The sequence below is a fragment of the Rhinolophus sinicus genome, chromosome 6 (assembly GCF_057876585.1).
Source record: "Rhinolophus sinicus isolate RSI-liver-muscle chromosome 6, RSI-T2T, whole genome shotgun sequence".
NCBI classification, from domain to species: Eukaryota; Metazoa; Chordata; class Mammalia; order Chiroptera; family Rhinolophidae; genus Rhinolophus; species Rhinolophus sinicus.
In genome coordinates this window covers 68,614,748-68,637,785 of record NC_142506.1, presented here as the reverse complement: position 1 = coordinate 68,637,785, position 23,038 = coordinate 68,614,748, and the positions used below count along the sequence as shown (strand labels likewise).

Here is a 23,038-nt window from a genome sequence, read left to right as displayed (position 1 = left end):
CTGCCCATTCCAGGCCTGCAAGCAGTGCCTCTGGCTGCCGCCACCCCCACCCTCCTGGGACATATTGGGATGTCACTGGCTAGGCTGGGAAAAAATGACAGCTGCCTGGCCTCAGGGGCACAGGCAGCCCAGTGAGTGGGAGGCTAATTTTACTCCCTGGGAGCAGGGAGAGTAATCCAGCGGCCCCACCCCCTCGCCCAGCTGTGGCCCTGCAGACTCAGCAGCCCAGTTCCCAAGGCGAGGGCACAGAGGACACAGGAGAGGGCAGTGGGTGGGGAGCAGGAGCCGGGCTGCCGGGGAACATGGAGCCGCCCTCCCCACAGGACGACAGTCTGAGGAAGAAACAGCCCAAGAAGCCTGTCCCCGAGATCCTGCCGCGGCCACCCCGGGCCTTGCTGTGCCTGACCCTCCAGAACCCGCTGAGGAAAGCCTGCATCAGCATCGTGGAATGGAAGTATCCTCTGGCCCCGCGTGTAACGTGGGAGAGGGAGGCCACGGAGAGGGTCTTGGAGATGGGGTGACTGCCCCAGAGGAGGCCCCAGCCGTGGGCGGGGGGGGGGGGGTAGGAGGCGCTGGGGGGCTCCCTGCCCTGAGTGTGCGGCTGGATCCAGGGTCCACCAGAGATGCCTGCTGACCATCGGGGGCAAGGCCGGGCTGTGTCTGGGAGCCGCTGGCAGGTGTACCTGGGCCCACACCATCATCGTGAGGCTCCCCTCAGGCTTTGGAAGCAACAGGCTCATTTTGATATCGGATGGGGGAGAACAAAGCGGTGGGTGGGCTCTGGAAGAAAGCCCTCCCCCTGGATGGGCGGGCGGGACAGTGGAGCAGATGAGCCCAGCTGGGGGCGGGGGAGGAAACAGGCCTGGCTGAAGCCCTGCTGTGAGAGGCCCAGGACCAGGCAGGGCAGGCCCGGTGATCTTAGCTCAGACCCCACTCGAAACCCCTTCCTATGTCTGCATCAGCTCTGGGAGGCAGACGATGAAAATCTCTGGGTTACTTGGGGAAAGGAGGAAGGAGATACAGGCGGAGGGAAGGCCCACGTCAAGTGGGTTCTGAAAGAGATGGTCAGGAATATTTGAAATATTTCTAAAGGGCCCTGGGAGACCCGACTCCCGCCAGCTGTTCCCAAGAAGGGGTAACTGCAAAGACAAGAAAAACGTGGGACCAGGTTGGAATCCTTAGGGCTGGAGTCAGCCCTCGCCCACAGCTGCCTCGCCCGCGGCCTCCCGTGAGGTCAGGTTTTCAGGGGACTCTCCTCCAGGCCTCTGCCCCTGCGGCTGCCTGGGGAACGGGGTTCTCACCCAAGCCCAGTCTCCACAGCTGCCTCCCGCCCCCTCCACCGCCTTCCCTTCTTTTCCGTCAGCTGCTTCCCAGGCTTTCTGATGGGCCGGCCTCTGGTCAGCCATGCTGCTCACCAGCAGAGCAGGAAAGGAATGGGCCTCGGTGCCTCTGGAAGGTGGCTGTGGAGGCCGGATGTGTCTTGGGGGTGGGGGTGCTGACAATCGGGGGTCATCCATTCCTCCCTCAGGCTCTGAGGTTCAGGTTTCACCCCACACTGTGGGCACCTAGCCTACCCCCCATCAGCCCATTTCTCCGAACGAGCCCCCCAGGTTGTCAGGCTAGAATCTCAGAAAGTCACCGCTTCTTGGGAGGGAGACAGGACCTTGGAGTGGGGCCTTAGACTCCTCGGCCCTTAAATGAGGAGCCTCAGCTGGGAACCAGAACGGCAGGGTCTCCAAGCATCTGAGCGGAAGCCACCGCTCCTGAGCAGAGCCTGGCCCTTCCACAGCCTGCAGGAGGAGGCCCTCAGCTGGGTGTTATCATCACTGTCCAGACTGACCCTCAGGCCCTCTTCCCCTTCACCCTGTACACCCCACTCCGCACTCGAGGGTTCTCCTTAACTCTGGCCCCAGACCCTTCGAGACAATCATCTTACTGACCATCTTTGCCAACTGCGTGGCACTGGCCGTGTACCTGCCCATGCCAGAGGACGACAACAATTCTCTGAACGTCGGCCTGGTAAGACGGCCTCCCTTCCCCGTCCTGTGGGCCTGCGGCCATCTGGGGAGGCCCCCTTCGTGGGCTGTGTGCTGGAGGACGATGCTGGAGCTTTGTCTGAGGATACAGACCCCCCAAAACCACCCTCAGGGCTGCCCCTTCTAGATTCTGTGCCACTGCCAGCCAGCCCTGCGGGAGGGCTCGCGGGGCTAAGCCCCTTCCCAGACTATACTCCTGGATCCTCTGCCCATCCCCATAGAGCAGGCTCACCTGACAGGGGTGGAAACTGAGGCTGTGGAAGTCAGCCAGTGTGTGATGCGTGCTGAATGCCTATTTCCCCTCCTGGATCAAATCCAGAAGAGCCCTGATTGACTTCCTAGGCGGTTCCACCCGGGATTCCCAGTACAGGACACTTGTAGGGTTCTGTGCCCCTATCTCCTCCATGTCCACCCACACCACATAAAAGAACCATAACAGCTGGAGCTGGAAGAGACTGTCCAGACTTGGGGTGTCCCACCCCCTCCCAACCTCATTGTTCTATAGGAGAGAAAACTGAGGCTTACTTAGTACTTACTTAGTACTTACCCGACAGCTAGATAGCAATAAAAATGCTTCCCATTTATTAAGTGCTTATTAGATGCCAGATTCTGTGCTAAATATTTTACATTATTGTCTACTTTTGTCCCCATAGCTGCCCCTGTGAGGTAGGAAACATTATAAGATGGGAAACTGAGGCTCAGAGAGTTGAGTTACCTAGCCCAGAGTCACCCCCCAGATGTCTTCTCAGAGGGTCTCAGACTCCGGCCTCTGGGACTCAGCCCCACCCTGTAAGGCAGCGCTGCCAACGTTGTGACAACATGAGGATTTCTGGGGAAGCCCCTTGACACAGTGGCCTTAGGTATGTGGTCCAGGCTGGCAAGGGGACCAGACAATGGACCCACATCTCGGTGGCTTTTTGCCTGCACTTACCCTGCAGGGGTGGGCAGCGTCCAGGGCCAGAGAGAAAGGTGTTATCTCGGCCCCTCCTTGTGCCCATTTCCAGGGGAATCTGTCTCAAGTTGGGGAGAAGCTGGGATGCTCTGTTTGCTTGGCCACAAGCGGGGAAACTGAGCTCCCGAGTGTGGCAGGAGCGGGATTAATGTACAGGGAGGTGCGTGTCAGAGCCCCAGGCTTTTACAGCACGCCCAGTTCTCAGGTCCCGAGTCTGGAAGGGCTCTGGGTCCCCCACCCTCAGGTTTGTAAATTTGGGGGCTCAGTTCCATTTCAACTCCTTATCAAGTTTGGAAAGAAACTCCTCTCCCGGAGGAGATTAAGTGACATCGCAGTGGGTCTGTTGTCTTCCATCTTGAAACAGAAGGGCTGCCCTTGAAACCTCTATGATTTTATTAACCAATGTCACCCCAATAAATTTAATAACAAACAAACAAAAGAATAGCTGCCCTCAGCAATTCCAAGTGTCGGTGTGCTTTGCCTTAGCCTGTGGGCTTGGGTCAGGTCTGGAGCTTGTGCAGCCAAGACGATGAGCTCCAGGGAAAGGAAAACCTGGCAGGAACCTTCCCAAAGCAACAATATCACCTCGGAGGTCAGAGCTGGGTGGGCTATCAGAGATCAGTGAGGGACCCTTTCTGGTAGGTCACACAACCAGCTTCTAGCTGAGGGTGAGAGACAACCCAGGCCCAGGTAGTGGGCAGAGCGTGTGCTGCTGGCATCCAGAGGGTCGAGATCAGGGTGCGATGCACAGCACGCCCCCCTCCCACCAACAAAGCAACATGCACAGGGGTGTGGCTGACAGACCTCATTAGGTCAGTGATGAAGTCACGCCGGGCCAGGTGTGTGACGTGATGGAGCAAGGCCGTGATGCCTCCCTTGGCTTAACTTCCAAGTTCTTGATGATTTTTGGTAACAGCAGTGAGGTGGGCCTTGGTGCTGCCCTGTGGGGGGTGGGCCAGCCCCTCCCTGGCCTCCCAAGTGGTGCCTGCCCCTCTGGTGTCAGCAGAGGACGCCAGGCCCCTGGGACATTCCTGGGGGTCAGGTTGCTGCAGTCCTTGCGAGGAGGCTGCAGCCTGAGCCTCTGGCATCCAGGATGGTTGTCTTTTTATAGGGTCAGGAATGTCCCCATAGACTGCTGTGGCTGACAGCCCCCTCCACCTCATCTCAGAAGAACCCCAACTCTGGCCTTGCCCCTCAGAGAGCCAAGACCCTCAGGGCACAGGCAGGGAGCCTGGGCCACCCTACAAGGGTCTGGCAAAACGAAATGAAGGCCCCACCTTGACCTGCCTCCCCGCTGCAGGCACCAGCTCCCAGCTGGAACCTTAGCATCCCACCCCTTATTCCAGGGCGAGGGCCTGTGACACTGAGATTGAATGAGGAAAACCTTTGATAAACCCCGGGTCCTTTGTCCGATTGTGCCGTCTTTGGGGAGTCATGGGGAAGCACGAGCTTTGAAGTCAGACCCACCTGCCTCGAGCTGGCCTTTTGCTGGCAGCTTCCTACCCTGTGCACCCCTTCGTCTGTGCACAAGGGACTAGTCTCTGCCCTCAGATCTGCTGGATCAGTGAGCGCCCAATATCGTGTCCCGCCTGGCGCTCCGTGGTGGCGCTCCGTGGCGGCGCTCACTCAAGTTTCATCCCTTTCTTTCTCTGCTTTCCCTGCACGCCCAGCTCACAGCTGAAGTCCCGGGGAGCCCAGGCCGGGGACGTGGGGGGCAATAACAGGCCTGGGTGGGGTGGGGGCAGAATCTGACAAACCCCCCAGATGTCCCAGGTCTGCCATGCTTCCTGCCCTCCCCCGACAGGACATGGTGGCTGAGACCACGAACCTAAATTCTGTCTGGATTCACATGAGGTTCTGCTACCGTGTTTCCCCGAAAACAAGACCGGGTCTTATATTAATTTTTGCTCCAAAAGACATATTAGGGCTTATGTTCAGGGGATGTCATCCTGAAAGATCATGCTAGGGCTTATTTTCCGGTTAGGTCTTATTTTCGGGGAAACACGGTACTTAGCAGCTGTGTGATCCTGGAGAAATTACTAAACTTCTCTGTGCCTCAGTTGCTCATCTGTGGAATGCGGGGCAGACTGCCTCCCTTCCTGGGGTCGTGTGAGGATTGAGTGTACACATGTGGCTGAACTAACGGATGCTTCATAAACCTCGGCTATTGTGACCATTGGAACCCAAGGCAGCCCCCATCTCCCACCCCTGGCCCCTTCACCTCCACCCCAAGTGTTCAGAACCCCATTACTCTCAGCTCCACTGTCTCCCTCGTCTGGAAAGCCCTGCATGTGTGACAGAGGGGCAGTGCGGGCCCTGCGGGGGAGTGGAAGGCAAGACAGGGCCGCTGACATCATGTCTGTGGGGTGAGAGTTCCTTGGGCTAAATACAGCCACTTCCCTCATGCCTCAGCGGGTCATATTCCAAACTGGAGGCTGAGGTGGCCATGGAGACAGAGGCCAGGGCCCTGGACAGCAGGCTGGCTCGCGGGGAACGCTGCCGACCCCATTGCGCAGGGCCATGAAGCCACAGGGCCTGGGGACCTGAGCGACCCCTGCTCAGCCCACGTCCTGCAGAGGCTGGAAGCTCTCCGTGCAAGTGGCTGGCCGCCAGGCCTGTGAGCATGGCCCCTATTTTGGGCCTGTTGTCCCTCTGCTCTACCCCACTCCTGCCTTGCCCCTGGGGTTGCAGCGACTTGAAAGTGTAAATGCTGATGCGACTTCACTCTGCTCCCTGCACCTTTCTATTCACGGTGTGGCTGACGCCCAGGAAGCCAGCTCTGCAGAGGAAGGGGACCACCGCCCATTCCCAGGGGACCCTCCGTGGCCGCCCCCAACCCCCTCAGTAGGGCGGGCACCCAGACCACCCTTTGCAGCTCCTTTCTGTGCAGTGGGGCCCCATGACTGCCCCCCAAGGGTTTGTTAATGCAGTCCCTCTGACAGGCCCTCGGATCCTTGAATAGACTGGTGCAGCTTTGCTTTTAATCACACGTCGTTGTTTTCTGGAAGGAGAAAGTGTTGGGACTACAAACTGGTAGAAGGAATTCGGGGTGTGGGTAAGGAAAGCAGGCTTACGCTATGCATTCCGCTCTTGCAGAATGGGAAATGATGCTTTCAGGAAAATTGTCTGCATAACAAGTTTGGAGGATTCTGGGACCATGTCCACCTTGGTGACCCACTGGGAGACCTTGCCCCTTGCCTCCCACACCTACCCACTTGGAAGTGAAAATAAGTTCCCTTCCAAATCATTGATGGGTGGCCATTCCCCAGAATTAGAGCTCGCAGTCTGCACTGTGTGCGTGGCGGGCCCTGGGCCGGGTGTGCGGTCCTGGGTGGGCGTGCAGAGCTGACAGGGAATAGCTCTCTCCTGGATCCAGAGGAGCGGGGAGGGTACCAGGTGAGGTGACAGGGGTGACAGGGCTACAAGGGAAGAACGTGGAGCAGTCAGCAAGGCCTTCAGCAGGGAGGGGTGAGGCTGAAACCCTCGGCCTCTGTGCTGAGGGCTCCTCCATGCACAGGGAAGCCTGGTCCCCCTCACCCTGCAGAGTAATGCTGGTGCCCTCAGGTGGCCACCTGTGGGCAGCTGGTGTGGGCGGAGGGGCGGGCAGGGGAGGTTACAGAAAAATGAAGTGAGGCAAGACCCTGACCAGCCAGAGCGCTGAGAAACGCCCCCACTTCCTACATCAGTGCTCGGGGTGCTGGGAGGAGTCAACCCCTGAGACCTGCATCCCGGGACCGCCCAGCCTGGTCACTTACTCATCCACTTGCAGGCCCCAGAAGAAGAGTAACAGACAGCAAAACGAGTAAAAACGCCCACACTTCATGGAGCTTGTGTGCTAGTGCGTAAGATAGAAAACGGAGAAGATAAAAATGTGGTGGTATTTTTAGCCAGGGGTCAGTGCACAGCGGGAAGAGGACTGTGAGACGCAGCAGTGGTTCAGGGGTAGCAGGTGGCCGCCCAAGGCTGTGTGCTGGTGAGGTGGGCAGAGGGGCAGCAGGTGCCACGGTCCTGAGCTGGGTGAGGAACGGTGTGCCTGCAGGGCTGGAGCCAGGGCGCGGCAGGGTGCACGGCGGGCAGAGGAGAGGCGTGACCGCACTTCCTCCCACAGGAGAAGCTGGAGTATTTCTTCCTCATCGTCTTCTCCGTTGAAGCCGCCATGAAGATCATTGCCTACGGCTTCCTGTTCCACCAGGACGCCTACCTGCGCAGTGGCTGGAATGTGCTAGACTTCATCATCGTCTTCCTGGGGTGAGGCCCAAGGGGGGGCGTCAGGGTCAGAGGGGCTCTCCGAGGACCGGTGCCCACAGCCCCCACCCCCGCCTCCCAGAGGCAGGATGGAGCCGGCACTAGGCCGGGAAGCAGCCCCTGTTGGGGGCCAGCCCTGCAAGGGTACCCCAGGCCGGTGTTGGGGGAGGTCACACCCCTCCCCTGCGAGGCCCTGTTGGTTCCTTTATTCTTTTCTTTCACACAAAACTGGAAAGGCCGTGCGTGCTTCCAGCGGCCCCCACTCCTCCACGTTTCTCACCTGTTTATTCCCACAGACCTGTACCGAGCACCTGCTGTTTGCGGTCACAAAAATGGACGTTTAGTAACCCACACCAGACAGCTCGAGCTGCCCTAACAAAGCACCTCGGACAGGGCGGCTCAAACAACAGAAATCTATTTCCTCCCAGTTCTGGAGGCTGGAGTCCGAGATCAAGGTGCCAGCAGGTGTGGTTTCTGCTGAGGCCGCCATCCTTGGGTGGCAACGGCCAGCCTCTCCTGTGTCCTCACAGCGTCCGTCCCCTGTGCACACACGCCCTGGTGTTTCTCTGTGGCTCCAAACTCCCCCTGCTTCTAGGAAACCAGGTTTGACCAGGGCCCAGCCTAACAGCTGCACTGAACTCAGCCCTTTGACAACCCTGTCCCCAAACACTGTCACCTTCCGAGGTCCTGAGGGTTGGGACTTCAACACATGGATTGGGTGCAGGGACACACAATGTAGTCCATACACAACATTCAATAACCACCACGTTCTTACAACAGCAGCATTTATCAAGCACTTACTCTGTGCTTTACATGACACATTTAATTCTCCCAACAATTCTCTTCTTTTCTCCACGTAAGGAAGCTAAGGCTCAGGAAATCAAGCAACTTGCCTGGCGTCACACAGCTAGCCGGTGGCAGGGCCAGGATTCAGACCAAGGCAGTCTGAGGGACGCAGTGCCATCCTTCACTTCAATAACTATTCTGTCAGTTATTTACTAGCTCCCCAGTGCCGTTTGGGCACACAGGGAAAACAGAAGGATTCTGTGAGAAAGCCTCTGTGTAGAGGCCAAATGTGTAGAGAACACCAGGGTCAGGAAACAGTCCCACACAGAGTATCGTCGTTTCACGTAGAATGTGTCGTCAAACGGCGGGTTCATAAGAAAGGACCTGACATGGACTTCAAAGGATGCCGGGAACTTGAGTGAATTGAGAGGAGGAGGAGGTGAGCAGGAAGTGCAGCTCTTGGTTTCCGGCTGGGGTCCCCACCGAGTGAGGGGCTGCCCACCGCGGGGACACGTGTGACACACGCATCCCGCCGTCCCCTCGGAGTCACTGATGGACCTAGTCTTCCTCATGTCTGACCTTGGCCTCAGCATCTTATCTAATAAAATCCTCCCGCAGGCATCACCGGACCAGAGTTAGCAGCTGAACACGCCCGTTCGCCGTCTCTCTTCCGGGACTTTGCACAGGTCTCCTGAGCACAGAAGGGACACAGGGTCCCAGAGCACCAGGACAGTGGCTTATCTGACCGCCGGGCCCTCTTCTGTCCCCCTTCCCACTCCAGGGTCTTCACGGTGATTCTGGAGCAGGTGAACGTCATCCAAAGCCACACGGCCCCGATGAGCAGCAAAGGCGCCGGCCTGGACGTGAAGGCGCTGAGAGCCTTCCGCGTGCTCCGACCCCTCCGGCTGGTGTCGGGGGTGCCCAGTGGGTGGCAGCACCTTGAGACCCCTCCCTCCCCCAACCCGTTCCCTTGCCCAGTTCTGGGTCCCCCTCTGACCTTGCTGGCCCAGAGTCTTCCCAGGATATGGAGAGCGGGAGGGCCGTGGGACCACGGGGAGGGCGTCCTGAGCCCCGCCCTCTCCCCGCCCCGCCCCCAGGCCTGCAGGTGGGACCACGGGGATGGCGTCCTGAGCCCCACCCTCTCCCCGCCCCCAGGCCTGCAGGTGGGACCACAGGGAGGGCGTCCTGAGCCCCGCCCTCTCCCCGCCCCCAGGCCTGCAGGTGGGACCACGGGGATGGCGTCCTGAGCCCCACCCTCTCCCCGCCCCCAGGCCTGCAGGTGGTCCTCAACTCCATCTTCAAGGCCATGCTCCCGCTGCTCCACATCGGCCTGCTGGTCCTCTTCATGGTCACCATCTACGCCATCATCGGGCTGGAGCTCTTTAAGGGCAAGATGCACAAGACCTGCTACTTCATTGGGACAGGTGAGCCCGGGGGGCGGGGCGCGGGGGAGGTCCTAGGTGAGCCCGGGGGCGGGGCGAGGGGAGGTCCTAGGTGAGCCCGGGGGGCGGGGCACGGGGGAGTCCTAGGTGAGCCCAGGGGGCGGGGCGCGGGGAGGTCCTAGTTGAGCCCGGGGGCGGGGCGAGGGGGGAGGTCCTAGGTGAGCCCGGGGGGCGGGGCACGGGGGAGTCCTAGGTGAGCCCAGGGGGCGGGGCGCGGGGAGGTCCTAGTTGAGCCCGGGGGGCGGGGCGCGGGGGAGGTCCTAGGTGAGCCCGGGGGCGGGGCGAGGGGAGGTCCTAGGTGAGCCCGGGGGCGGGGCGCGGGGAGTCCTAGGTGAGTCCGGGGGGCGGGGCACGGGTAGGTCCTACGTGAGCCCGGGGGGCGGGGCGCGGGGGAGGTCCTAGGACGGCTCACAGGGAGCCCGCTGACCTGACCGTGAACAAGCCCCGGGCTGGCTCACTGCTGCCCACGGAGTCCCACTGCAGGGTTGTTGGCCCCAGGCGCCCTCTGCACCTGCGGCCCTTCCCTCTCCAGCTACAGCGACTCCCATCTGTTACCAATGATTTTAACGCCTTTTCTCCCATCGTTGCCCACCGGCTCCTGCTGTCCCATGCTCCCGCCGCCTCCCGCCTCCAGACATCGTGGCCACCGTGGACAACGAGAAGCCGTCCCCTTGTGCCAGGACGGGCTCGGGCCGCCCGTGCACCATCAACGGCAGCGAGTGCCGGGGCGGCTGGCCGGGGCCCAACCACGGCGTCACCCACTTTGACAACTTCGGCTTCTCCATGCTGACCGTGTACCAGTGCATCACGATGGAGGGCTGGACCGATGTGCTGTACTGGGTGGGTAGGCCCGCACCTGCCCGGTCACCTCCCTTCAGCCCCAGCTGGCTGGGGGGCGGGTCTGGGGCTGCCAGTCACCTACCCGAGTCACCCACTGTTCTCTCTAGGCTCCCCCGGAAACCTGTATAGGGTGCAGGTCCCCCCCCCCCCCGCCAGGTGTGTGTCCCAGCATGCTTTGGGCAGTCCCCAATATACAGCCTGTCTGTGCAGGACCCACAACCAGGAGAGAAATGGAAGCCAGCAGCTCCGTGGTCTGGCTCTGGTCTCAGTTCCTAACTTGTCCCTAAGCCTGGCTGTGATGACTCATTCCTGATGGCCTGGAGTCATATTTCTTGAGGGATGATGGGCCCTTTGAGTCTCCCTTTTTGTCACTGGGCAAGACTGCTTTCCTATATACATGTTATTAGGTACCAGTTTCCTTGTCTGTAAAATATAGATTCTACCCACATCACAGCGCAGCTGTGATGGTTAGTGGGGGGGGGGGGGTTCACTGAATTACAACAGTGCTGGCACACAGGCAACACTCTGTCAGTCTTGTTGTAGAGCCTATTATTTATTTGATGTTATTCAGAGCTAGGTTGCATTTCTTATTTAATCCTCCTGCAACGCAAAGCATTGTTCCCATTTCATAGATAGGGAACCTGAGGCACAGAGAGGTTCAGAACTTGCCCATAGTTATGGAGTTCGTGAGTAATAGATGGAAGAACTCTACTCGAATCCACCTGGCTCCAATCCCAGAACCACAGTGTGACACTGCCTGTGGGGGAAACAGTGTAACACTGTCAAATGCTTTGCAAACATAAAGGATTAGTATGAGCAGTTCTTGTGATCTCCTATTATGGGAGCAGATTGCTCACCACTATTTGAAAGGGCTGCCACGTGTTATTTCACCTCTGCTCTAAGAGGGAGTGTATATCTTTATCCCCATTAGGTAGATGGGATAATATTCAGAGGCAGTGGTTTGTCCATGAAGGAGCTGGCCAAGCTCAGGCCAGGACTTTTTACTGTTTCTTCTACTTTGAAAAATCTTGGTTGTAAAGACACCAACTGGAAATGGTGTTCATGGGTCAGGTCAGGGCAGCGGCCAGGGGAAGGAGGAAATGCATGAGTCCTACCTGCGCCTGGTAGGCAGCCCACAAGGGAGGTCCTTTATCTTCAGGACTTAGGTCTTCAGGAGAGAAAGTGCCCTCCCATGGACCAAGTGGCCTCTCTCCTTGTCCCCCAGCGAGGGTGGGTGGGTGGGGACTCAGGGAGGGGACCTGAACTCTCAGGTCAGGGGACAGGACTCTTACTTCCATCTGGCCAGGTCAACGATGCCATCGGGAATGAGTGGCCCTGGATCTACTTTGTCACCCTCATTCTGCTGGGGTCCTTCTTCATCCTCAACCTGGTGCTGGGTGTCCTGAGTGGGTAAGGGAGCTGGGAGGAGGGTGAGAGAGGAGGAGGGGTGAGAAGGGGGGCAGGGGGGAGGGGGGGCTGGCCCCAGGCGACTCCAGGCCACCAGGAGGGATACATCCAGCCCCAGAAAGTGCCGTCTCCTTGGGAGGCTGTCCTTCCCCACCCTCCTGTTCTCCTCTCCTCCCATTTCCCATTTTCCTTCACAGGGAGTTCACCAAGGAGCGGGAGAAGGCCAAGTCCAGGGGAACCTTCCAGAAGCTCCGGGAGAAGCAGCAGCTGGACGAGGACCTCCGGGGCTATATGAGCTGGATCACCCAGGGAGAGGTCATGGACGTTGACGATCTGCGAGAAGGTTCGCACCCCAAGGCCCTGGTCAACATGCCCCCCTCCCAGCTGCCCCTCATAGTAAACCTAGGAGGCCCTGAGAGGGTGAGGGACTTGCCTGAAACCTTACCGCTCAAAATGGCGGCATCCGGGTATACCCAGGCACTGCCGTCTATCACCGCCCCTCCCCTCTTGGGCTCCTGGGAACCTGGTCTCAGGAAAGCAGAGGGACCCAGGCCTACCTAGGGCCTGCTGTCACAGATGTGTCCAGTCAACAGGCCCTTTTCCAGGTGTGTCCAGCACAGAGGGGCCCAGAAGACAGGCCCACTGTCTCTCTCTCTCCCCCAGGAAAGCTGTCTTTGGACGAAGGTGGCTCTGACACGGAGAGTCTGTATGAGATTGAGGGTTTGAACAAAATCATCCAGTTTGTGTGAGTGTCTGCCCCTCTCTCTGGGGTCCTCCCGGCCTCCGGCTCCCTGAGACATGGTGTTGGAACCCCATTACCTCCCTCCTATGTGGCTTTAGAGTCACTTTCCCAGTCCCTTAGTGCAATTGGAGGGCACTCAGCATGTGACCTGTTCATAGACCACTGCCTGGGCAGGGAGCACATCTGGCTGCTACCCTCTGATCAAACTGGACTTGGTGGGGCAGTTAGTCCTGGAACCTCTTCAGGGGACAAGGGGAGGTGTGTGCCCCACACAGGCAGCCAGTGAGCTTTGCAGGGAGAATGGCAGCCCATGCTTTTGTCTCAAAAGGAGGGTGTGTTTATTTGATTGGCTGCTTTCTTTTACAAATGCAAACACAACTGTGATTTTGAAAGATCAAACAACAGAGAAACACATCAAAGAAAAGATGAAGGCCCCACTGCCCTTCACAGAGGTAACCATAGAAATGGATTAGTCTCCCTCCCGGGCTTTTCCAGGTTTTCATCTCACACACACCAGGCTTTCTGGGTTTTGTTTTTGCTTTTTACATGACAGGGTTATTTATATTAACTCTTGTCACTGCAGAGCCTAGAACAGTGCCCAACGAGGCGCGGCCAGGTGAACAAATGAATGTGTTGTACATATTACCTAGTGACTTTCATTTTTACCTTAAAATTATCTGTTGCGGGCAACTTTATACTTATACATACACATCTTTCTTTTTTAAGACTTCATCTTTTTAGAGCAGTTTTAGGTTTATGGCAAAATTGAGTGGAAGGTACAGAAATTCCCCAAACACGCACAATCTCCCCGTCACCAACATGCCCACCAGGTGGTACACTTGTCACCACTGATGAGCCTACATTGACGTATCATCAGCCAGAGTCCACAGTTGACATTAGGGTCACTCTCGGTGTTGTGCATTCAACGGGTTTGGACAAATGTATCGTGACACGTATCCATCACTATAGTGTCACACACAGATTTTGCTGCTCTAAAAATCCTCCGAGCTCTGCCTACTCATCCTTCCCAACCCTTCAGCTGCTGGGAACCACTGATCCATCTACTGTCTCCATAGTTTTGCCTTTTCCAGGTCACAGAGTTGGAATCATACAGTGTGTAGCCTGTCAGATTGGCTTCTGTCACGTGGTAATGTGCATTTAAGGTTCCTCCATGTCTTTCATAGCTTCATAGCTCACACACCACTTTTGGTATATCTTTTGATGTAAAATATTCCACAGTGTGGACACTTAGTAACACCTAAAACTATACATGGTATGGATACTTAGTAATACTAAACTATTCGCGGTATGGATACTTAGTAATCTTTAAGTACCACACAGTGTGGCTACTTAGATACATAGTTTCAGTCAGGCTGTCCTGGTTGGGGCAACACAAACAGCGGCACAGGGAGCAGTTGTACGAAAGTGTGACCATTTCTGCTGGCAGATCCCTCGAAACGGACTTGCTGGCTCAAAGGGTCAAAGGGTGTGTGGATTTTAAACTTTGGTCAATGCTGCCAAATTGCTCTCCAAAAAAGCAGCACTGACTGTGAAAGAGCCCTGGCCGCACACCCTCCCTAACACCAGATATCATTAATTTGTTGAAGAATTGCTTTTGTAATGGGCAAAACTTGGCATCCCAGTGTTGCCTTCACTAAAATTAAAATGTGTGGAGCCCTACTGCATGCCAGACACTGTGTTGCACGTTCTGTGCCATTAATTCTAGTTCCCTCTGAGGTTAGCATCGCTGTATGGTCCTTTGAAAGAGGAAGGACTTAGCTAGTAAGAGACGAGATTGTGTTAATAGCTCAGCCTGGGTCCACAGCTGGTGCCCTCAGCCTCTCTCGTGTGGCTGGATGGGAGAGGGGTGGTCAGACTCAGTGTGGCCAGAGTCTGTCCGGAAGCAAAGCCGACAGGTGGGGCTCAGAGTAAAGCAGCTCATTGCCCCCCTCCTGCTCCGTTTCCGCCCTCAGTCGCCACTGGAGGCAGTGGAACCGTATCTTTCGCTGGAAGTGCCACGACGTGGTCAAGACCAAAACCTTCTACTGGCTGGTGATACTGATTGTGGCCCTCAACACGCTGTCCATCGCCTCTGAGCACCACAACCAGCCTCTCTGGTTGACCCATTTGCAAGGTGAGACAGGCCAGGAAGAGGACAGATTGGCTGATGGCCAGAGCCAGCCACTGACACCTCGGGTTTTGCAGAAGTGGTCAATTAGAAACTGACATTGTTTTCTAGACCCAGGCTGGTGATATGTTCCTCCTCCTGGCAGTTACAGTAACACATTGGCAAACCTCCAGATGTGCGCCCAGGTGTGTGGGCAAATCATCCCCATTACAGACACTAGACCTGAAGAATGCTGGCAATTCAGAACTCCAAGCTGCCAAGTTGAAATTCTGCTCCCAAAACAGCAGTTTCACCAAATGTTTATTGGGTACATACTCTATGTAGCGCACAGAGAAAGACCTCAGGGTGCAGAGAGACTTAACGGTGCCGCGCCTTCAATGAGCTCTTAGCCCGAGGCAAAGACAGGTACTAATAAATAATGTCAAGTCACTGTAGGGAGGGCGATACAGGAAGTAAATACGAGGAGGAGGAGGATTACAGTAAGAAGGTAGTGAAAAGTCATCAGCGGGAATATGACACGATCAGACCTGAGTTTTTGATGGATGAGTCTTGATGGCAAGTAAATCAGTCAGCCTCCCCCCGGCGGTGGGTGTCCCCTGTGTGTGGAGCTCCAGGCTGTGACAGGCAGCAGAGTAAGAAAAAAAGGGAGCCACCAAAAGTGCCACCAACACAGTGATCAAACTGAATGTCCTCCACACGACAAGCACATAGTGAAGCTGCCCACAATATTCCCAAGAGAGAAAACGAAGTCTCTGGGTGACTGAAAACCTGGGCAGAGAGCTCACGAGCTGGCTTCCACGAGCATTTCAGACCTACCCCAAAGCCCTAGAAGATGGCACTGAGTGCTCAATGCCTGTGCAGGCACAGGAGACGGGGTCCAGGCACGTGTGACGTGGGAAACTGAGACTGACCAGGGTGAAAGCCAGGGCCCTGGAAGGGCTGCTCCCATGTAAGGGAAGCAAAATCTCACCGCCCATTGGGCCGGGAAGGAGGGTGGAAGTAACTCTAGTGCAGGCTCTGGGAAGAAGGGAAAACCCGGATCCCATCTGTGCCCTGCACAGCAGTGAGGTCCAGTTTGCACTGTCCTCGGGGGGAGGGCTCCTGCACTGAGTGAAACATAGAAAACCAGTTACCGACAAGTGAAACCCCTGGCTGCCCAGCAGAAGCACGCATTAGCTATTCTTGAAGGTGTTTCTCAACCCAAGACAGACAGGATTCCTCTGGGAAAGGAGGTTTCTGGACATGAGCTCACAACAAAATGATTGAAACCGAATCAGGAACAGGGCCACCGTGAGGAAGAGTTATCAGGCACGACCTCCAGGAGCTGGCAACCCCGGAGCCTGAGATGGGAGAACAGTACATACACACTTTGTTTAAAATGATGGAAAATATTTTTTTAAAAGGAAAATAACTAGAAAAGACTATCTTTTTCTGTGAGTAGGAGATGGGAAACAATGCTACAGATCAGATGCATGTAACCATCCATCCATCCATCCATCCACCCATCCATCCATCATCCATCCATCCATCCATCCATCCACCCATCCATCCATCCATCCACCATCCATCCATCCACCATCCATCCACCATCCACCCACCCATCCATCCATCATCCACCATCCATCCATCCATCCATCCATCCATCATCCATCCATCCATCCATCCACCCATCCATCCACCCATCCATCCATCATCCATCCATCCATCCACCATCCATCCATCCATCCATCCATCATCCATCCATCCATCCATCCACCCATCCATCCATCCTTTATCCATCCATCCATCCATCCATCCACCCATCCATCCATCCATCCACCCATCCATCCATCCATCCTTTATCCATCCATCCATCCATCCACCCATCCATCCATCCATCCATCCACCCATCCATCCACCCATCCATTCATCCACCCATCCATCCACCCATCCATCCACCCATCCATCCATCACCCATCAATCCATCCATCCATCCACCCATCTGTCAATCATCCACCCACCCACCCATCCATCCATCCGTGAATCCATTCAATGCAAACAATCTTGTTGAGGACCCTCTGAGTGTGCCATGCATTGTCAGTGACCAAATGTGGACAAGATGTGAACACTGCCCACCAAGTGAAGTCAGGCATGAGTTTGAGGTTCCTGACCTGAGTAGATAAATGGACGGTAGTGCCCCCTAATGAGATGAGGAAGAGAGTTCATCTCTTCCCAGTTATTTTTGAGGGATGGGGAGGATGGGCAAGACCCATCGGCTTAGCCCTGGGCATGTTGAGTTTGAGGCATCTTTGAGACATGGGAATGGAGATGTAAGGGAGGCAGATGGCAAAATAAGCCTGGAACTCAGTGGAAAGGTCTGAGTTGAAGAGTTAAAGTCTGGGGGGTATCGGCAGAGATGGCAGTGGGAGGCGTGGTCTCAGAAGGCATCACCAGCTCACCGGGGACGGTACAGCTCAAGTCCAGCGTCAGTGACCAGGAGAAGACTGTGTCTGTGGAGGAGATGTGGACGCAGAGGAAACCCAGAAGGGTGTGGTGTCAAGAAGCCAAGGAAAAAACACGAGTCTGGGCCACTGTGCCCAGTGCTTCCGGGAGGCCAGGAAAATGAGCGTCAAATGCCCATTGGACTCGACCCCATGGAGTGATTGGTGACTGGTGACAAGGGGGCCTCTTAGCTGTACAGCTGTTTAGCTTTTAGAAATCTTGATTAGTGTCCTTTCAAGGGGCAAAAATTCACCGGATTCATTGGATTTTGAGAATAGGAAACAGACAATGGCTTGGACACGTGGCGAGGGGCTCCCGGAAGCGGGGGAAGGGCTCCGATAGGCTCGGGCGCAGAGGCAGGAAAGGGGACACGCCCTGAGCTTGCACGTGTCCCCCAGACGTTGCCAACCAGGTGCTGCTGGCCCTCTTCACCATCGAGATGCTGATGAAGATGTACGGGCTGGGCCTGCGCCAGTACTTCATGTCCATCTTCAACCGCTTCGACTGCTTCGTGGTGTGCAGCGGTCTCCTGGAGATCCTGCTCGTGGCCTCGGGCGCCATGAGCCCCCTGGGCATCTCCGTGCTGCGCTGCATCCGCCTCCTCAGGATCTTCAAGGTCACCAAGTGAGCAGGGCGGGCGGGTCTGGCACACCTGGTGGCACACCTGGGCAGCACACCTGGGCAGCATACCTGGCTGGCACACCTGGTGGCACACCTGGGCAGCACACCTGGGCTGCACACCTGACTGGCACACCTGGGCGGCACACCTGGGCGGCACACCTGGGCATCACACCTGGGCGGCACACCTGGGCGGCACACCTGGGCATCACACCTGGGCGGCACACCTGGGCGGCACACCTGGGTGGCACACCTGGGCAGCACACTTGGGCGGCACACCTGGGCGGCACACCTGGGCGGGTCCACAGCCATCCCATCTCCTATGGCCTGGGTCCTGCAAGGTCACATGAAACCACTTTGAGTGTGAAATGACAAATGGAGGTCCGTGCCATGAAGCAAGGGAAGAGTGGGGGGCGGATGCAGGCGTCGGTCCCCCCCAGGCAGCCCTCCACCTGCGTCCCCCCACGGACACCGGTGGGAGGGCTGCCCCCCTCCACCTGGCGGCCGCCTCCTCAGGTACTGGACGTCGCTGAGCAACCTGGTGGCGTCCCTGCTCAACTCCATCCGCTCCATCGCCTCGCTGCTGCTGCTGCTCTTCCTCTTCATCGTCATCTTCGCCCTGCTGGGCATGCAGCTCTTCGGGGGCAGGTATGACTTCGAGGACACAGAGGTGCCTCGCAGCAACTTCGACAACTTCCCGCAGGCTCTCATCAGCGTCTTCCAGGTGCGCTCCCCGCAGGTACCCTCCCGAGGCCTGTCCTTTCCGATCAGGGTGGACACCACCTCCTCCAGGAAGCCTCCTTGGGTCTCCGGGTTTGAGTTCGAGGTCCCTGTGCAGCCTTGTGCCCCCTGTGCTTCTTTCCATGTGACAACTGCTTACCTGTGTCCTCCAGGCTCCTGAGCCAGGACAGTGTCCAGCTTGTCCTCTGTGCCCATGTCCCTGGTGCCAGCCAAGGGCGGGCCCACAGTAGGGTGACAACTCATGAATGAATGGGGTCAGGGTGGCTGGGAGGCCAGGTGCTTGCTTTCTTTGCCGTGTGCCCCTCCTATCTCTGAGCACAAAGCCAGACGACGTGAGTCCCCCCACCAAGGCTGTGCCTCCCCAAGAAGCACAGACCGTCTCGCCCTGGGGAGGCTCAGCCCCCGTGCCCTGGAAGCCACCCAAGGGGGCAGGGCTGGGACTCACCAAGAGGCGTCTGGGAGGAGCTGCCTTAGTGTAGAGAAATGCTCCCGTCCACTGCAGCCAGTACCCCTGAGGGACACCCTCGTTGGGACAGTGGGCAAGTGTGTGATAACCGGTTGGTCCTATCCGTGGGTGCTCTGTCTTCCATTCAGCCCATGGGCTGGTCACGCATGTCTTTAATGGCACTTGACATTTCACAGTCTTTTGGAGGCTGGAGTGACAGTAGGCCGGGTGGGGATGGTACAGTTAAGCCTGAGTGTTCGAAACAGAGCCCAGGGAAGCAGTGACCCCACTTGGTGACAGTCAAACTCCTTGGCTCTGGAAAACCAAGGATAGGATTTTGGCTCATTGGAAGAGGTGCAGAGAGGGGAGCAGGGGCCTTTTGTCCTGGCCGTGGATGGAGAGAGGGAAGGCCTAGGAATGGGCACATTAGAAGGGGCCTTTGGGACATGCAGTCCCCACCGGAGACTCTTCAGTCCCTCTGTGAGCCCAGCTTTCCTCCCTGCCCCCAGGTCCTGACAGGTGAAGACTGGAACTCTGTGATGTACAATGGAATCATGGCCTACGGGGGGCCCTCCTACCCCGGGATGCTTGTGTGCATTTATTTCATCATCCTTTTCGTCTGTGGCAACTGTATCCTCCACAGCAAGTGTAGGAGAGAGCTTAGAGGGCGCTGGGAGATAGGCTTGAAACAGGGGCCAGGGTGCCCTCTGGCCAGGCTCCCAGGTTCACGGGGAGCTGAGGGGAGATAGGACGTGGCAAATGGCAAGTGCAGGTATAACTGGAGGATAGTTCCTTCCACCAGGGAGGTTAGAGAGCCCACGGTGACAGGTTACAGGTGGGAGGTATTCATCCAGGAAGGCTGGTGAGCCCGGAGCAGGTAGGAGGCAGGACAAGGCTTGGGGCAGGGGCGGTGGAGATGGTGGGACACCTGTTGCAAAGGCTGGAGGCCGGGAGGCAGGAAGCAGGTACCAGACAGTGTGAGCTTGGGCAGAGCAAGAGACGGGAGGGTGAGGTGGGCAGTGCTCACGTCCCAATGTCTGCACCACGGAACTTGATATTATGCGTAGGTGAGGGAGGGAACCCTGGTCCCTTGAGCTCATGGGTTCCAAGCATGATTCTCCCGTGTAGGACGTAGTGGCTCCCCACGCAGCCTGGTGTGTGTAGGGGGGCGTGTCAGTCCAGGGCAGGAAATGGATGGTGTTCAATGCGAGTGGATTCAGGCCCATCATGGGCACCCTGTGCAGGCAGGACCCCCCCCCCCCGGATGTGTGTCTGTGTCCCTGTGCCCATGCCCTCCTGTGGGGTAACTCTGGCAAGAGCGACTCCAGTGACCCCACCAAGGGGGTGAGGTTCTGTCTTGCCGACGTAGGTGGGCAGGGCGGGCGCCGGCCAGAGGCTCCCCTCCACCCAAACCCGAGGCTCCTTAGCCAGACACACTCAGACATCCTGCTCAACGTCTTCCTGGCCATTGCCGTGGACAACCTGGCTGAGGCGGAGAGCCTGACCTCTGCCCAGAAGGCCAAGGCGGAGGAGAGAAAACGCCGGAAGATGTCAAGGTGAGTGCTGTGTCCTCGGCAGGGGGACCTGGAGTGCGCGGCTGTGTGGCCTGCAGCCCTGGGCCCCTGAGGCTCCTGGGCCCCTGAGGAGCAGAGACCAGGCCTCCGTGACAGCGGCCCAGTGGGCAGGCCTTTGACCAGCAGACGCAGCGAGGGCTGAGGTCCTGGGAGGTGTCCCTGGGGCAGGACGAGAGGCAAGTCAGCACATAGACAGGCTTCGGAAATGTGGGGGCAGAGCCAGCAGGCTGGGCCGGGAGCCCCGCTGAGCGTGCTAGGGATTCTCCCTGCCGGCCACTGCGTCCCCGAGATCTTGGAGGTCATTTCCCTCTGCTGGGCCTCAGTTAGCTCACCTGTGAAGTGGAGTTGACTTCTCAGGTCCCTTCCAATTGCCTCCATCTGTGAGCTCGTCATTCAACCTGTAGCCCGAGCCCCTCCTCCGGGAGCAGCTGGATGCGCGGTCTTGACAGAGTTTCTGAGACTCTCTGGGTGTATCGCCTGGGGACCTTGTCAAAAAGCGGATTCTGAATCAGGAAGCTTGGGATGGGATGGAGACTGCATTTCCAGCACGCTCCCGGGTGGGGCCAAAGCTGCTGGTTCGAGAACCAGCTGCCCTAAGTGGTCCCAGACAAAGGCCTGTTCCCCCCAACCCCATCCCCAGTGTCCATTCCTGGTGGAGGCAAGAAGGGGAGCGGGAGGGGGAGAGGCCAGCTGTGGAGTCCCCACGTGCCCTAAGACTTTCCAAAGACTTGGGTCTTGTCTTGGACCAAACTTGCTCCCCCCAGGGAGTGCATCGCGAACCGGGTGCAAAGCCACATCCCACCCACTCGCCAACCAGCAGACATTGCCTGTGGCTCATAGTGAGCTGTACTTGGCCATGCGTGCAAGCTGGCGGTCAGTGCTCTCGTCACAGAGGCCTTGCCCGGGCCCACAGCTGACCCATCCTCCACAGAGCTACCTAAGCCCTTGGTGCAGGGTCCCCCGAGGGTGTCCCCAGGCTGAGCAGGTCCTCAAGAACTTTCTAGCTGGACCTTCACTTTGTGTCCCTTGGTCTCCCCAACCCAGGGGTCTCCCAGAGAAGCCTGAGGAGGAGAAGTCAGTGGCCAAGAAGCTGGAACAGAAACCCAAGGGCGAGGGCATCCCCACCACGGCCAAGGTGAGCGCCGCACACGGGCTTTCCTGGGGCAGCATGGGGCGGGCCTCGCCTCGGGAAGTCCCTGGCTCCCCCCACGCCTGAGGGTGCTGCCGGGCAGGCGGCAGGTAGGAGAGTTGCTCTCAGCCGGGCAACGGCACCTGCCTCCACTCCACCAGGGTACAGTGGCTACAGGGGAATCCTGGGTGCCAAGAGGCACACTTGTCCCGATCCCAGAACCAGACTTCAGAGTCCTAGCTTCCCGCCCCAGGCAGGTGTCCCCACCATTTGACACCTCATTCCATTGAGAGGCCCAGACTGGCCTCCCACCATTCTAGCCCCAGGTTGCCCCGGCCTGGCTCCACTCACCCTCTGGGGGCTGAGGAAGCTGAGGAAGCAGAGCTCCACGGTTCAGGGAACAGGCCCTGGTGGTGGGGTGGGGGGTGCTAAGCAGGGGCACAGTGCATAGGCACAGACCGGCTGGGGTCCTGGCTTTACCCCATGGGAGCTTGGCCAGCTTGTGTGACTTTCTGGGCCTGGCTTCTTACCTGTCAAGCGGGGATGGTCATGTGTCACCTGTCCCCGGGCTGCAGGGAGCATTACATGAGCGGAAACCTACGCTGGCCCTGCAGCAAATGTTCCACCAGTGGAAACTGCAGGTCTTGCTTTCCTCACCGTCTTCCTTGTGTTCCTTCCGACAGCTGAAAATCGACGAGTTTGAGTCTAACGTCAATGAGGTGAAGGACCCCTACCCCTCGGCTGACTTCCCAGGTGAGTCCTGGGACTGTGGTGGGGGAGGGGGTTTATGCTAGGACTGGTTTCTCCCCAGGGACAGTCTCTCCTGTGTCCCCTACCTGGACTCCCTCTGCCCCCAGTGTATGAGCGTCTGAGATGGTGTGAGTCCAGCCCTGAGATAGACGTGCAACAGCAAGTCTCCTTGGCCTTGCTCCTGGCCCTATTTCTGGAAGGTTCTGGGCCTGTTATACCCGATAGTTCAATCCTATTCACTGCAGGGAAAGGGCGAGGCCTGGGCTGGTGTCTGCTGCCATCCTCGTGTCCTGCACTGGCCTGGCACCACCTTGATTGCTGGCTGCTGGGGGCTCACGGTTGGGTTCAGAGTACAGAAGCCAGGGGAGCAGTCAAGCGTGGAAACAGCCCAATCTCTCCCTCCCTCCCTGTAGGGGACGATGAAGAAGACGAGCCCGAGATCCCCGTGAGCCCCCGGCCACGGCCCCTGGCTGAGCTGCAGCTGAAAGAGAAGGCGGTGCCCATCCCAGAAGCCAGCTCCTTCTTCATCTTCAGCCCCACCAACAAGTGAGCGGCCCCTTGGCCGCCGCATGGGGTGATTTATGGGACACGCAGAGAACGCTCTTGCCCTGCTCTAAAAAGACTCCCATGTCCTGATGTCTGAGCCTACAATTACACTGTGAGAAACTCATTCCTTCAGCTAATAGCTTGTGTCCTGTCTAAAATGCTAGCATCTCTGGGCA

General features: G+C 57.6%; 1 protein-coding gene across 2 annotated transcripts in view; it reads left to right on the top strand.

Moving 5' to 3' along the window:
* Nucleotides 1–231: 231 nt before the first annotated feature.
* CACNA1S (calcium voltage-gated channel subunit alpha1 S) overlaps nt 232–23,038 on the top strand; it is a 45,322-nt gene continuing 22,515 nt past the window's right edge. For both annotated transcript variants that reach the window (XM_074317104.2, XM_074317105.2), the window contains exons 1-17: nt 232–454; nt 1,914–2,019; nt 7,097–7,236; nt 8,801–8,943; nt 9,291–9,443; nt 10,096–10,301; nt 11,608–11,711; nt 11,906–12,051; nt 12,372–12,453; nt 14,424–14,584; nt 17,458–17,683; nt 18,194–18,401; nt 19,373–19,493; nt 20,305–20,419; nt 21,482–21,572; nt 22,250–22,319; nt 22,730–22,862. In XM_074317104.2, the coding sequence (XP_074173205.2) occupies nt 303–454; nt 1,914–2,019; nt 7,097–7,236; nt 8,801–8,943; nt 9,291–9,443; nt 10,096–10,301; nt 11,608–11,711; nt 11,906–12,051; nt 12,372–12,453; nt 14,424–14,584; nt 17,458–17,683; nt 18,194–18,401; nt 19,373–19,493; nt 20,305–20,419; nt 21,482–21,572; nt 22,250–22,319; nt 22,730–22,862 (2,357 nt within the window). In that variant the 5' untranslated portion in view covers nt 232–302. The remainder of the gene's footprint in view (nt 455–1,913; nt 2,020–7,096; nt 7,237–8,800; nt 8,944–9,290; nt 9,444–10,095; nt 10,302–11,607; nt 11,712–11,905; nt 12,052–12,371; nt 12,454–14,423; nt 14,585–17,457; nt 17,684–18,193; nt 18,402–19,372; nt 19,494–20,304; nt 20,420–21,481; nt 21,573–22,249; nt 22,320–22,729; nt 22,863–23,038) is intronic.